The sequence below is a fragment of the Dermochelys coriacea genome, chromosome 3 (genome assembly GCF_009764565.3).
Source record: "Dermochelys coriacea isolate rDerCor1 chromosome 3, rDerCor1.pri.v4, whole genome shotgun sequence".
Taxonomy (NCBI): domain Eukaryota; kingdom Metazoa; phylum Chordata; order Testudines; family Dermochelyidae; genus Dermochelys; species Dermochelys coriacea.
In genome coordinates, this window is record NC_050070.1 from 135,105,412 (window position 1) to 135,119,155 (window position 13,744).

Genomic DNA, 13,744 nt, shown 5'->3' on the forward strand with positions numbered 1-13,744 from the left:
ATTTCAACAGGAGTTGAAGGCATTCATCAGCATATAGGATTGGTTTTTAGTTCAGATAATGTCTGTACTTTGACCTGTTAAACTTTTACCCCCAATTGGGGAGATTGCAGATTATGTATTCCTTACGCCACCCGCTCCTAAACTGAACTTCGCTCCTAAACTGAACCCTTGATAATCTGTACCTTGTTCCCTGATAATCAGAAACTTCTATGCCTAAACTCTGTACCGTTTTCTTTTTACTTCAACATTATCTTAGTAAAAGTACAGTATCTGCTGGTGTGAACATGGTGCCTTGAGGGGCCACACTGAGAATGCTTACTCAGGGCAAACTGCAAGGAATAGGGCAGACAATTCTCAGAACTGGTGGTTTATTCTATAATTAATTAGATTCACCAAGCCAGTAACCAAATAGCTTCTGTAATACCACACTGGTTACCAAGAAGCCAAACTTCAGTGCCCTTTAAGCAATCCAGCCTTTGGTTACCATCCAGGCAGACAAGTCTAACATAGTTAGGGGTTATTGAAAGCCTTATTCACCATATTTAAAGTTCTTACCAATCCCAACGCACCAGCCACATTGCCTACTAGGTCAATGAATATTTCAAATCTCACCCAAGTATATGCTTACAGCCAATCCTTATTAATTAAATCTAAGGTTTATTAATAAAAGAAAAAAGAAAGATTTACATATGGTTAAGAGATCAAAATACATACAAATGTGTGTAAAGTTCTTAGATTAGTTTCATAGCAGAGATGGTGAGGATGCTGATTTGTAAAAGTCTATCTGGAATCAATTTGAAAGGTTATAGTCCAAGTGCAGTTTGTTCAAATTCTTCCATGAGAATTCCAAGGTAAATACAAAGAAATCATGGAGATCTCAGTCTTGTGGCTTAGACTTTTCCTGTCAAAGTTTAAGCAGGTCTGAAATAAAAAGGATCAGGCCCAAAGCTTCCTTTATAGTTGAGGCCATTGGATAAGCCTCTTGATAGCAATTGCCACAGCAGGCTCTTTGCTTTGAAGTTAATCTCCAGTTTCTTATGCATACACAGGTAACTAATTGTATTAATTAACATAAGGCAATTAACCATTCAAATTGTAAAGGTTTCAGAGTAGCAGCCGTGTTGGTCAGTATTCGCAACAAGAAAAGGATTACTTGTGGCACCTTAGAGACTAACAAATTTATTTGAGCATAAGCTTTAGTAGGCTACAGCTCACTTCATCGGATGCATTCAAATTGTAAAGGCAGTTCATTATGGCATAGACAATTAAGCTGAAGACAAATGTAAATAATGTCATTTCCTACAGTATCCTATATCTTTCATCTTAAGGTTAATTGACCCATCCACATGCAATTAAGACAGGAAAGGGAATTAGTATCTACAGACTAATCTAGTTACGTTGTTAACTTCTAACAAGATATAGGTAAACACAAACCCACTGCATCTACTTTGATTCTCTAACAAACAATACAGGCAAACATATTAAAGATTCTAGGCTACTTAACATGGCTTTGAGAACGATCTACAAGGAATGGCCATGCTTACCATTTCAGTGCCTCCTGTTAAGTTGTTATGGGTCATAAACAAATTGACCAATCTGTCAGTGTCACCACTGATAATAGAGAAGACATATTGGCTGTCATTCAGCTACTTTGAGGCAAAGAATAAAATGGTGGCCCAGTTTTCAAATTTAGCTATGTAATTTGCCTACTGCAATGTTATAACTGATCACTCAGATGGGCACATAGGTGCCCAACTACTCAATTTACATGTCTATATGCAGATTCAAGCAGCCAAATAATGGAATTTGCACATTCTGTTAAGATATCAATGGTTGAAAACTGGTCTCCCTGGGCCAAATTTTGATTGCAGTTACACTGGTGTAAATTTGAAATTGCTGAGCTTGTTCCTCAGGTCTGGCTCAACCCTGGTTGGTACAGGACTCGAGGTACAGACTAAGCTGGCCTAGTCCCTAGTGCAATGTAGAGAATCCCAAAGGCTGCTCTAAATTTCACCAGCTGGTAACAGCCCCCCGAAGGGCTATTTCACCAGCCAGGGATTACTGGAGTTCAGTCTAGTGCTTCAGCCACAACCCCAACATTAGCCCATTCCCGTTACTCCAGAGTAACGCCAGTGTAATTGAAAGAATAAATAAATTTTCCTCTTCCCTCTTTAAAAAGAAACACCATGTTGCATAAAATATGCAGTTCTAAGACTCCCAAGACAGTATTGATTGTGACTGTTGCTGTTATTCCCATTGCTCTTTCATAAAGCTAAACAGCACAGCATTCATTCATTTGCATGTCATAGCAGAGTTCAGTATTATATTTGAAAATCTTCTAACGTAATGACTGCAGAACAGCGTGTAATTTCACTTTTCATTTTGCCCACTTACTTCTAACTGTCGATGATAATTATTATTAGACTGCAATTGTTCCCAAAATGTGCTAGGTGTTTTAATGTGATATGAAATGAACTACATATTTGTGGCAAGATCCTTATTTAATTGAAGTTGATGGTAAACCTCCCTTTGACTCCAAATGGGCCCAGGATTTGGTTCTTGAAAAATAAAATGCTGTGTAGAATTCTTTATTAATTCTTGTGTTTTCATCTCTTCAGGGGATGAGCATTGCCGGGAATCTCCAGCCCCACCAGAAGCACAGATGCAGGCAGGGGTGGAAGGCAGTGGAAGGGGAAATCGTTGCTGTTGGAAATGCTCAGTGACCCAACTCAAGAAATTTTTCTGGGGAGTGGCAGTGGTTCTGGGTGTCTGCTCCTCCTGGTCAGGTTCAACCCAGCTAGCAAAATTGACCTTTATGAAATTTGATGCACCCTTTACTCTGACATGGTTTGCAACAAACTGGAACTTTTTATTCTTTCCTTTCTATTATATTGGACATGTTTTCAAATCAGCTGAGAAACAGTCTCCAAAGCAGAGATACAGGTAAGAGAGCTTTTTGTTTTCAGTTTTGCTCTGATGATACTTGAATGTTGCTCCACCCCTTGAGCTGATTTTGTTCAGATCACTTTGTTAAATCAATATTGAATGTTTTTCTTTTCAGCATTGTTAAAGAGGGTTCTGAATTCACTATTGAAGGCTTGCAAGCTGAGTATGTTTAAAGGCATTTGATTGAAGTGTGCACTTTATTTTGTTACTTTTCTGGGGTTTTCCATCTTATCCTTTAAAAAAATTCAGTTCTTCCTCTACTTTAGAGCTAATTTTCTTGCAATCTTTCCCTCATGGTAAAATGGGAAAGCAGCTGCTTCCAAAACCTACGCTTCTGTGGCACCATGGATTGCCTGCAAAGGATGCTATAACATTGGCAAATCCCTTTCATCTCTAGATATTTATGGCTGAACTCTGACCCCAGTGACACCCCAGCTACCCCATAAATTTCAGTGGGGTAGCACAACTATAGCTGAGGATAGAATTTAGCCCTTAATGTACCTTTTTCCATCTACAAGGTGTGGACCACCTCATGGGAAGTGCTGAGGGCCTAACTCCCATTCACTTCAGTTGCAATTGAGGGCCCTTAATCAGCTTCAGGAACTGGCTCTGTCAAGGTTCCTTCCCCACTCTGAACTCTAGGGTACAGATGTGGGGACCTGCATGAAAGACCCCCTAAGCTTATTCTTACCAGCTTACGTTAAAAACTTCCTCAAGATACAAACTTTGCCTTGTCCTTGAACCCTACGCTGCCACCACCAAGCGTCTTAAAGAACAGGGAAAGAGCCCACTTGGAGACGTCTTCCCCCCCCCAAATATCCCCGCAAGCCCTACACCCCCTTTCCTGGGGAAGGCTTGATAAAAATCCTCACCAATTTGTACAGGTGAACACAGACCCAAACCCTTGGATCTTAAGAACAATGAAAAAACAATCAGTTCTTAAAAGAAGAGTTTTAATTAAAGAAAAGGTAAAAGAATCACCTCTGTAAAATCAGGATGGTAAATACCTTGCAGGGTAATCAGATTCAAAACCTAGAGAATCCCTCTAGGCAAAACCTTACGTTACAAAAAGACACAAAAGCAGGAATATACATTCCATTCAGCACAGCCTATTTTACCAGCCATTGAACAAAAGAAAATCTAATGCATTTCTAGCTAGATTACTTATTAACTTTTTACAGGAGTTCTGAACTGCATTTCTGATCTGTTCCCGGCAAAAACATCACACAGACAGACAAACCCTTTGTTGTCCCCTTGCCCTCCAGCTTTGAAAGTATCTTGTCTCCTCATTGGTCATTTTGGTCAGGTGCCAGCGAGGTTATCTTAGCTTCTTAACCCTTTACAGGTGAAAGGGTTTTGCCTTTGGCCAGGAGGGATTTTATAGTTCTGTATACAGAAAGGTGGTTACCCTTCCCTTTATATTTATGACAGGTTCATTGTGAGGTTCTCCCCCAGTCTTGGAACTGCACTCCTCTTCCAGCCTTAGCAAAAACTTCACAGATGAAATATCTCAATTGAAGATATCCTTCAGTGAATAAAAGTCTCTTCTATAGCCCAGTGATGCTTAGTGCAGCTTGCTGCTGTGCCAAAGTCTAGTATTACTTCATGTAAACAATCTTCTTTACATTTTTGTCAAAAAGGTACAAAGTCACCAAGTTAGTCCCTTGTCAGTCTGACATCTTCACAAATATTACCTTCCCCTTTTAAAAGGTTGTAGTATTAGGAATCTAATTGGGCTACGCAGACATGATATGTCACTGTTAGAGACCCACCTGAAAAAATCTTTAGCGCAACATCAGGTCAATGAAAAACAGGACGTGGGACCGTTTTTTGTCTCAGTTATACCAGTAGGATCCTCGTGACTTCAGAGAGGTTGCCCAGATATGGCAAGGGGTATAATTTTCTCCTTCACTGAGATTTTTTTTTTTACTTCCAAATGTATAGTAATGGGTCAGAAACTTACTATAGAACATACCTATGAAGTCAGGACACTCAAGAGGTACTGTACTTGATGTTACTATGGTAAAGATTAAAAATCATGGAATTTCATTCTGGTTAATGTTAGCTTTATCTTCTTACTATTATAACTTCATCAGGGAAATTGTGGATGAAGGGACTTCACCACAATTCTTCAGTTCTTATGGCAATACCAAGAAGTTTTAGAATAAGGTTTAAAATGACACTGTTAACACATTTCAGCTTCAGCCTGCAGCAAGCCATAATGTCAATGAAATATATTTCCATTCATTTTTTATCCTGCTTTTGAGAAATGAGAGACCCTAAAGATTAGAGATTGTGACAGTTTTGTCCAAAAGTGATCATGAATGCTAACATATTACTACCAGATTTTATTCCTTTGGTTTGTTTGTGGGGGTTTTTTTTACTTTCAATTTTCTGCAGACAACCTCATGTTTAAATACTTGTGAATCCTGGTGTAAGATACTGTAGCCCTTCAAATCCCAGAGCTTAAAAGCAGAGCACTAATTCTCTTCTTCTTTAAGGTTAGTTAATGCTGCTGATAACCTTATGCCTTCCATTCAATTAATTGATGACTGAGCTGAAGAAAGGATGCAAATCCTAAATTCTATTTGAGAAGTAGCTGAGATTTCATTTTAAATAAACATGCAGTCTGTTTAGTGAACAGTTGTGAAGATTGTACATTTGCATCTTTGACCAGCAGAGTGAATTCTGATTAACTAAGCATATTATTGGGGTCTAGTGTATAGGGCACTGTATGGCGTGTTAAGAGACCTGGGTTCTATTTCTGCCACTGACTTACTGGCTGATTTTGGTTAACTCACTTTACCCCTCTGTTTCTCCTCCACACTTCATCTATTTAGATTATAGTGTTCATGGGAGGAATTGTCCCTTGTTAGGTGTATATACAGTGCCTACCACAATAGGTCCATGATCTAAATTGGGGCTTTTATGTGCTACTGCTATACGAATAATTATTAATAACATATATGCAAACCCCTATATTATTCCTGAGGAAACACAAGGGTATGTTTCCTACAGCAAGTGTTATTTGTTGCCTTTTCTGCATATATGTGGTAGTACTTTGCATAGATTCATAGATCCCAAGACAAAAGAGACCATTCTGATCATCTAGTCTGAGCTCCTGTATAACACAGGCCATAGGCGCTGACTCCATGAGTGCTCCAGGGCTGGAGCACCCATGGGAAAAAATTGCAGCTCCCTGCCCCCCCCAGCTCACCTTCGCCTCCTCCCCTGAGCGCGTCACATCCTGCTTCGCCCCCTAGCTCCCAGCGCTTCCCGCCGTGAAACAGGTGTTTCGCAGCGGCAAGCCCTGGGAGGTAGGGGGAACGTGGCACACTCGGAAGGGGTGGAGTCAGGGCGGGGCCGGGGGTGGGGGGCACAAGCATCCACCGGCGCCAGGAAAAATTGTCACCTATGCCTGAAATAGTTCCTGTTTGAACTAGAGCATCTCTAGTAGGAAAAACATCCAATCTTGATGTTAAAATTGTCAGTGATGCATAATCCACCACAACCCTTCATGCATTGTTCCAATGATTAATAACCTTCACTGTTAAAATGTATTAAACTAGAGAGAGGCTGATTCTATAGCCTGGTGGTTAGGGTAAGATATTCAGTTGGGATGTGGGGAGTCAGGTTCAAGTCCCTGCTCCAATGAATATTTAATTATTTATACAAAGTGGAACAGCTCCAACAGGAGAAGTTGAGAAAGACCCAACCCAGGATAGCCCATAATCTGGTGGCTAAGGTATTCACCTGGCATACGAGAAAACTTGGATCAAGTCCATGCTCCAAATCAGATGGAGAATGGATTTGAACTCAGACCTTCTACATCCCAGGTGAGTGCCCTAACCACAAGTGGGGTCATAGGTGATGGAGCTGGTTGTGCTGCAACACCCCTTGCTTGAAGTGGTTTCAAGGGTTTACAGTTTGGTTCAATGGCTCTCAGCACCCCCACTGTACAAATTGTTCCAGCACCCGTTTGTGGGGTTACCTAGTCCAGAGGTATTAGAAAGTGGTTCAGGAGGAGATGCAGTGTCCTCACCAAAGGACGCCACAGATGATGACCCATGCTAAAAGAGGAGGCCCCAGAGCATTGTTCCCACTGTTGCATCCTTTAAATTCTCCTCCTGGCTCCCTCCCATTACAAGTTTTGGTGAGAGTTGTGAATTACTTGACAAAAGCTAGATGGTAAATCATGTAAATGTCACATTAACAAACCTTACATTTTAAACCTTTTTATACTTAAACATTATAGAAAAGAAAAAGGAAATGAAAAATCATAAAAGCTTCATAAGAATGGATGGATGGGTTTCTCCCCCCAAAATATTCTTAAATCCTTGAGTTAAATGCACCACTCAAAGACAAACATTTGAACTACTTATTCTGCTTTATAATTCTAGAACATCTTGCAATTTCCTCATAGAAGGTTATATCTACCCTACACACAAACCAGTTTAAAGTTAGACACCTTTTTGCATATTAACGTACATTTTATTATGTATATGCCTAAATGTGGATTGAAGTGCTTTAGGGAACCAAATTTGAATTTTTTTTTTTTTTTTTTACTAAAACTTTATTGCACTTCTTTACATTTAACAAGTTGCTTGGTTGTTTTCTTTATAAGATTTTGCAATGTTTCTCCATAATGTAAATTAATCATTTAATGGATGTTTTAAAAAACAGATTAAGACAGCCATATTATTTTACTGAAAAACTAGCTGATGTACAAGTTGCAAACAGCCACTTATAAACTATTTGGTAAGGATTACTGATAGGATGCTCTCCACCTGCACAGTAACACTACAGGACCTATAAAACCCCCCATTGAAAACTCCTTATCAGAGCACAATGGGAGTATCAATGATAATTCAATTCGGACAATATTGATTCACTTCAAATTATATCCAGGTTGAGGGACCCTCACAATGAATAGGATACCATGCTTCAGCTGACCTTTTGAAGATGAGTCAGGGTAAGCAGAAGCACCTCCATTGTCTTAACTACTTTGGGCCTAATTCTTCCCTTAAGTTATAGTCCATGCTGTCTCATTGAAGACGATGCACAAAGTGTAAGAGGGCAGAATTTGGCCCATTCATTTTAATGGCAGCATTATGTGTGTTTTGAATGAGACTGCAGTAAAATGAAATAGAAAAATCTGATAGACCATTGTAGCACTCCACTCTCCTACTTTCTGTGAGAGTGTTCAGTAGCTCTGTTTAAATACAATACAATACAATTTAAATGCAATACAAATACGATAATTAGCTTTACATTAAGACTACATTAGGTCAACTGTTGTCAAGTCCTTTGATAACACATGTAATGATTTATGATCTTCATGGATCTTAAGTACATCATCTTTGCCTCCTACCTGTTGCTTTCTAAACTGCTTTAAAAGATTACACTTTTAATCTGATGAGCTACCCTCAATCATACCTGTATTATTAATTTATTAAAACCTGAGAAACTAAAAGTACTACAGCCTAAAGCTCCCTAGCTGCAGGAAAGGTAAACATAGAGCCTTTGTAAGACATTGTTTAACTCTGCATTTATCCAGGAGTAAATTAAAGTACCTCTTAAAAATTCACTTTAGACTTGTCTACACAGGGACACTCAGGAAAATTAATCCAAATTAACTAAAGGTGTGAATTTAAAGTAGTTTAGCTAAACTGTATTAAACCCCTGTGTGGACACTCTCCTTCAGAATTAGTGTCCCTAATTTGGTTTAGCATAATTCCCTGTTAACAGTTTGTTAATGTGCGTCAGCAGCGTCTACAGGAACAATTAGACCATGGCAGGATAGTGTCAGGTAAATTCAGCCTCCGGCTTGTCGCGAACTAAATGTTTGTATAGACAAACCCTGAGAATAATGCGTCAATGTAGGTTTATATGGAACTGGGCCAGAATACTGGAGCTAACAATGTGCAGGGCCGGGGTGGGTTAGGAAGAGGGACCTGATTCTGATCTTATTTACCCTGATATCACTCCATTGACTTCATTGGAGTTACTTTGATTTACATTTGTGTAGGATTAAAATTGGGTACAGAATCATTAATTACCAGAAGTGATCAGTGCCTCAATTTTATATTACACCCAAAAGAAAGTGGATTACTATAGATTTACACCAATGTAACCAAGGTCAAACTCTAGCCCAGCATCTCCCGTAACCCCAACAATTTACTGGAGCCCATTAGTTCAATATTGACTGAGGAGCAGGAGCACCACTCTACTGAATCACCAACACCACTTCCTACACCTGGGTTCCCCTTAGAAATCTCCCATCCAGAAACAGGCAATCACCTGACCATGATGAAATTAGGAGAGCTGATGAGGACATAGTCTGAGATGGTACAGGTTGGGAGCTTTTTGCTATTGATTTTTAATGTTCTATGTTCATGAATCGTTCTTATCCAAATAGCATTAAAATGCTGCAGTGTGGTTGGCTATTGACATTCCACTAATTTATATTCTTGCTTATGTCTGAGCATTATCACCAGAGAACACAGCATTAACAAAGCCATAAATAAGACAGAAAAACATCAGGACATGATGAATTTAAGCATATTTAGCAAATGTCATCCAGCGAAGCATAATATATTTTTGCTTTTAAAAAAACTTCCATTTATAAATTCTACCACTTCTCGTTCGGTACATTAGCCTTAAATAAATGCACTTTTACTCCACATTCCTACAAATATAATTGCTTTACAATTCATTTCCACATTAGCAAATTGAAACAAATTCCATTTAAAATAAAAATACTTTGGGCCAGATTCTGATCTCAGTTAGCTTAGACTGGTGTAAATCTGGAGTAACTCCAAATGAAGTCAGTAGAATTACAGGGTGTTTATACTAATCTAACAGGGATCTGTCTGACCTAATGGGCATACCCATGCAAATCAGTTAACTGGGATAACATTTGAATACTGCTGCCTTACAAAAACTCAGATCTCTGCTGCAGAAGCATTGTTGGTGTTCTTTGCAAGTGGGTTATCATAATCCTGGATAGCTAATTCTGAGTTGGAGGTGTCCTTCCAGTTGAGTCATTTTTGGCCACTGTCATCTTGGGTACTGGTCCCACAACTCAGATTGCTTTAATTGAAACTATACTTTACTTCTACCGTCAAAGGAGACAAGGCAAGAGTTTCAATATCACACATAAATAGGGCCCTACGAAATTCACAGCCATGAAAAAAGCATAATGGACCATGAAATCTGATCTCCCTCATGAAATCTGGCTATGGTAGGAGAATGGGGCTCCTACTGTGAGCCGGGCTCCAGCTGCTAGTCCCAGCTGGGGAGGAACAAGACTTCTTCTGCCATGAAGAGGAAGTTCTGTACCTCCCCAGCCTGGCCAGGACTAGCAGCTGGAGCCCAGCACATGGTAGGATCCCCCAGTTGGGGTGCCCCCACCAGCATGGGAGAGATCAGCTCCACCTCCAGGAACCTCCCACAGCTGCAGAAAGCTCCATGGCTGGAAGCCCAGCTTTGAAGGCAGGGCAGAAGTGAGTGACCAAGAGGAGGTTCCCAGAGGTGGATTTGACCCAGCCCTGGGAGCAGCCTGTGCAGGGGAAGAGGAAGTCCTGTCCCTCCCCAGCCCTACCGGGACTAGCAGCTGGAGCCTGGTGAATGGCAGGAGCTCCTGGCTGGAGCGCCCCCAGCCCTGTCCCTCCCCAGCTCCAGGCCTAGCACTCAGGGTTCAAAGGGGCCTTGGGCTAGCTGCGGAGGGGGGACGGGGAGACCACAGCATCCTCCTGATCATGGGCCTGGATGGTCGCTCACCCGCAAGGCTGGCACTGCCTCCTCCCAGGTGACGAACCTCCCCATACTCTGCAACCGTCACTTCTATGCTGCTACTGGCAGCAGTGCTGGCTTAGGGCTGGGAGCTATCTAATATAATGACAACAGACCTCAGTCATTGGTGGGTGGGATCGAACCTGGGATCTCTGGAGCTTAGTGCATGAGCTAAAAGCTATATGGCTGCTAGCTCAGGCTGTAGAGCAGACTCAGTAATCTCTCTCTAAGTCAGTGATTTTCAAACTTTTGTACTGGTGACCCCTTTCACATAGCAAGCCTCTGAGTGTGACCCCCCTGATAAATATATAAAAAGTGTTTTTAATTTAACACCATTATAAATTCTGGATGCAAAGCATGGTTTGGGATGGAGGCATACAGCTGGTGACTCCCCCATGTAATAACCTCGCGTCTCCCTGAGGGGTCCCGACCCCCAGTTTGAGAATCCTTGCTCTAAGTGGTTTCAGTGCCACTAGAGGCGACAGAACACCACACCCAGGAGTTGTGTGGGTTACACTAACACCCTCCCTCTCTGCCTCGAAATACAGAGTCAGACTCCTTTTATGGAGGCTGGGTTTAGGCTTAGCCCAAGTTAAAGTTGAAATCAATGGATAAGAGTAAGTAAGCAGGATTTGGCCCTATATCGTCTTATTGGCAAAAATGGCTTACATCAGTATAGCTGGCTCTATGAAATTCAGGACAAGGATGTGAAGCTATAATCATTTAAATTGCATGTTTCCTTTTGGAATTACTCTTTTTCCCAATCAGATAATAAATGCTTCCTCTAAAGGAAAATGTGCTTTTCTCTTTAAAGGTGGCTGTTTTTCTCTATCTGATATACCAGTCTGGAACTAGTGTCATTCACTGTCACCTTGTGAGGGATAGGAAGAGGCACCAGATTCACTGTGACAGATATTATAAGAACATAAGAATGGCCCTACTGGTTCAGACCAAAGGTCCATCTAGCCCAGTATCCTGTCTTCTGACAGTGGCCAATGCCTGGTGCCACAGAGGGAATGAACAGAACAGGTAATCATCAAGTGATCCATCCCCTGTCGCCCTTTCCCAGCTTCGGACAAACAGAGGCTAGGGGCACCATACCTGCCCATTCTGGCTAATAAGAGAAGAGCAGCAAGCACTCTTGACCCTGCCCTGTCTCCCACCAATTCTTTGCCTCATTTTGAGGGAGTCAGAATGATGCTCCTGCTCAGAAAAAGATAGTTATATTTACTTAACATGAATCAGAAGGCAGGTAAACCAAGACAAAGGGGCAATGAATATGCTTCTTGGAGAGCAACTTCAGCCCGTGGCTGCTGGATCTATTTGTCTCTCCTGCCCAGAGGACTCTGATCCTTGATGGTGGCAGTCTTCGGCACCGCTTGTACCTGCACCTTCCACCTTCAACAGTTCTGACTGTTGTTCTTTTTTGGATGCTCAGAAGAAGCGGGAAATCCCCCTGCATCTTTCTTCTCAGTTCAAAACGTACTCATCTCTCCATTTTTCTGACTAACCTGGCTTTATTAATAGCCAATATTTTCTTAGAGGCAAGAGTACAAGTGGCCCCCCAACTCTTTTCCCTCCACCTAATGTAAGCAGGCTAGCTATTGAAGCTAACAAGATGTATTGGTACTCTGCTGCCACAGATCAGGCCTCTTTACTCTCAGCTCAGACAGATTCTGTTGTCAAACTTTGTCTGAGAAACTAAGATTATGAAGAACTGCTCCCTGATGGAAACAGTGATAACCACATTCTCTTTTCTTCTGAAGTGGTTGTGGATCCCACCAATCTGGAGGACCCTGGGATAATGGCAGATCCACCCCATGAGATGTTCCAGAGATAGCTCCCAGTTTCCATCTTCAGATGTTCTGTTAAAGATCCTGCCATAGCTATGCAGAAATATCACCAAATTATTACTTAAGCCCATCATTTCCTCCAGGAAATTTCTCGTTTTAAAAGAGGACTAATTTATAATAACCTGTCTCTTTTTCTGTGAGTGAAAGCTCTCATTAATAATCTCTCAGTAGCCTCTGACACAAAATTCACCAATCCTGTCAAATCAACTCATTGTACAAACTCCCTGCTATTAAAAAAAATATAGTCCTTGGCCTCCAAAGTATTTCTGCACTGTCTTCCTGCTCGCGTAAGTCTTCTCTACTCACTGAAGAGAGCACCAGTTCCCTGCATCTCCTAGAAGGGCGATCTGAGGAGGCTCTTAAGGGAGATTCTTTGAGTTTGTATCTACCCAACTTGCTATCTCTAGCCCCTCTCTTTAAGTAGCTTAGATAGTCTTTGAATTCTTAGTTCTTAACCTCTATGTGAAGATTCTCTTGTTCTTCCTTTAGGAATCAATCATTTTATAAAAACAATGAGGAGTCCGGTGGCACCTTAAAGACTAACAGATTTATTTGGGTATAAACTTTCGTGGGTAAAAAACCCACTTCTTCAGATGCATGGAGTGAAAATTACAGATGCAGGCATAAATATACTGACACATGAAGAGAAGGGAGTTACCTTACAAGTGGAGAACCAGTGCTGACAATGCCAATTCAATCAGGGTGGATGTGGTCTACTCCCAATAATTGATGAGGAGGTGTCAATACCGAGAGAGGGAAAATTGCTTGTGTAGTGAGCCAGCCACTCCCAGTCCCTATTCAAGCCCAAATTAATGGTGTTAAATTTGCAAATGAATTGTAGCTCTTCAATTTCTCTTAGAAGTCTGTTTTTGAAGATTTTTTGTTGAAGGATGGCTACTTTTAAATCTGTTACTGAATGTTCAGGGAGATTGATGTGTTCTCCTACTGGCTTTTGTATGTTACTATTCCTGATGTCTGATTTGTGTCCATTTATTCTTTTACGTAGAGATCAATACTTTCTCAGTTTATACATGGTACAATTTTAGAGTCCTTTGTATTTCAGCCCATAATGCAGTGAGAAGAGTTTTATGGCTATGTTCCTGGTCTGGTGGAAAGCTTTTCACTAAATTAAGCTGACGGCCCTTCCATAT

At 41.0% G+C, this 13,744-nt stretch overlaps 1 protein-coding gene across 6 annotated transcripts in view; it reads left to right on the plus strand.

Annotated features, from left to right (window-relative positions):
- Positions 1–13,744, plus strand: part of SLC35F3 (solute carrier family 35 member F3) — a 265,347-nt gene that overhangs the window by 166,562 nt on the left and 85,041 nt on the right. For all 6 annotated transcript variants that reach the window (XM_038395729.2, XM_043511379.1, XM_043511380.1 and 3 more), the window contains one exon: positions 2,619–2,943. In XM_038395729.2, coding sequence (XP_038251657.1) covers positions 2,619–2,943 — 325 coding nt within the window. The remainder of the gene's footprint in view (positions 1–2,618; positions 2,944–13,744) is intronic.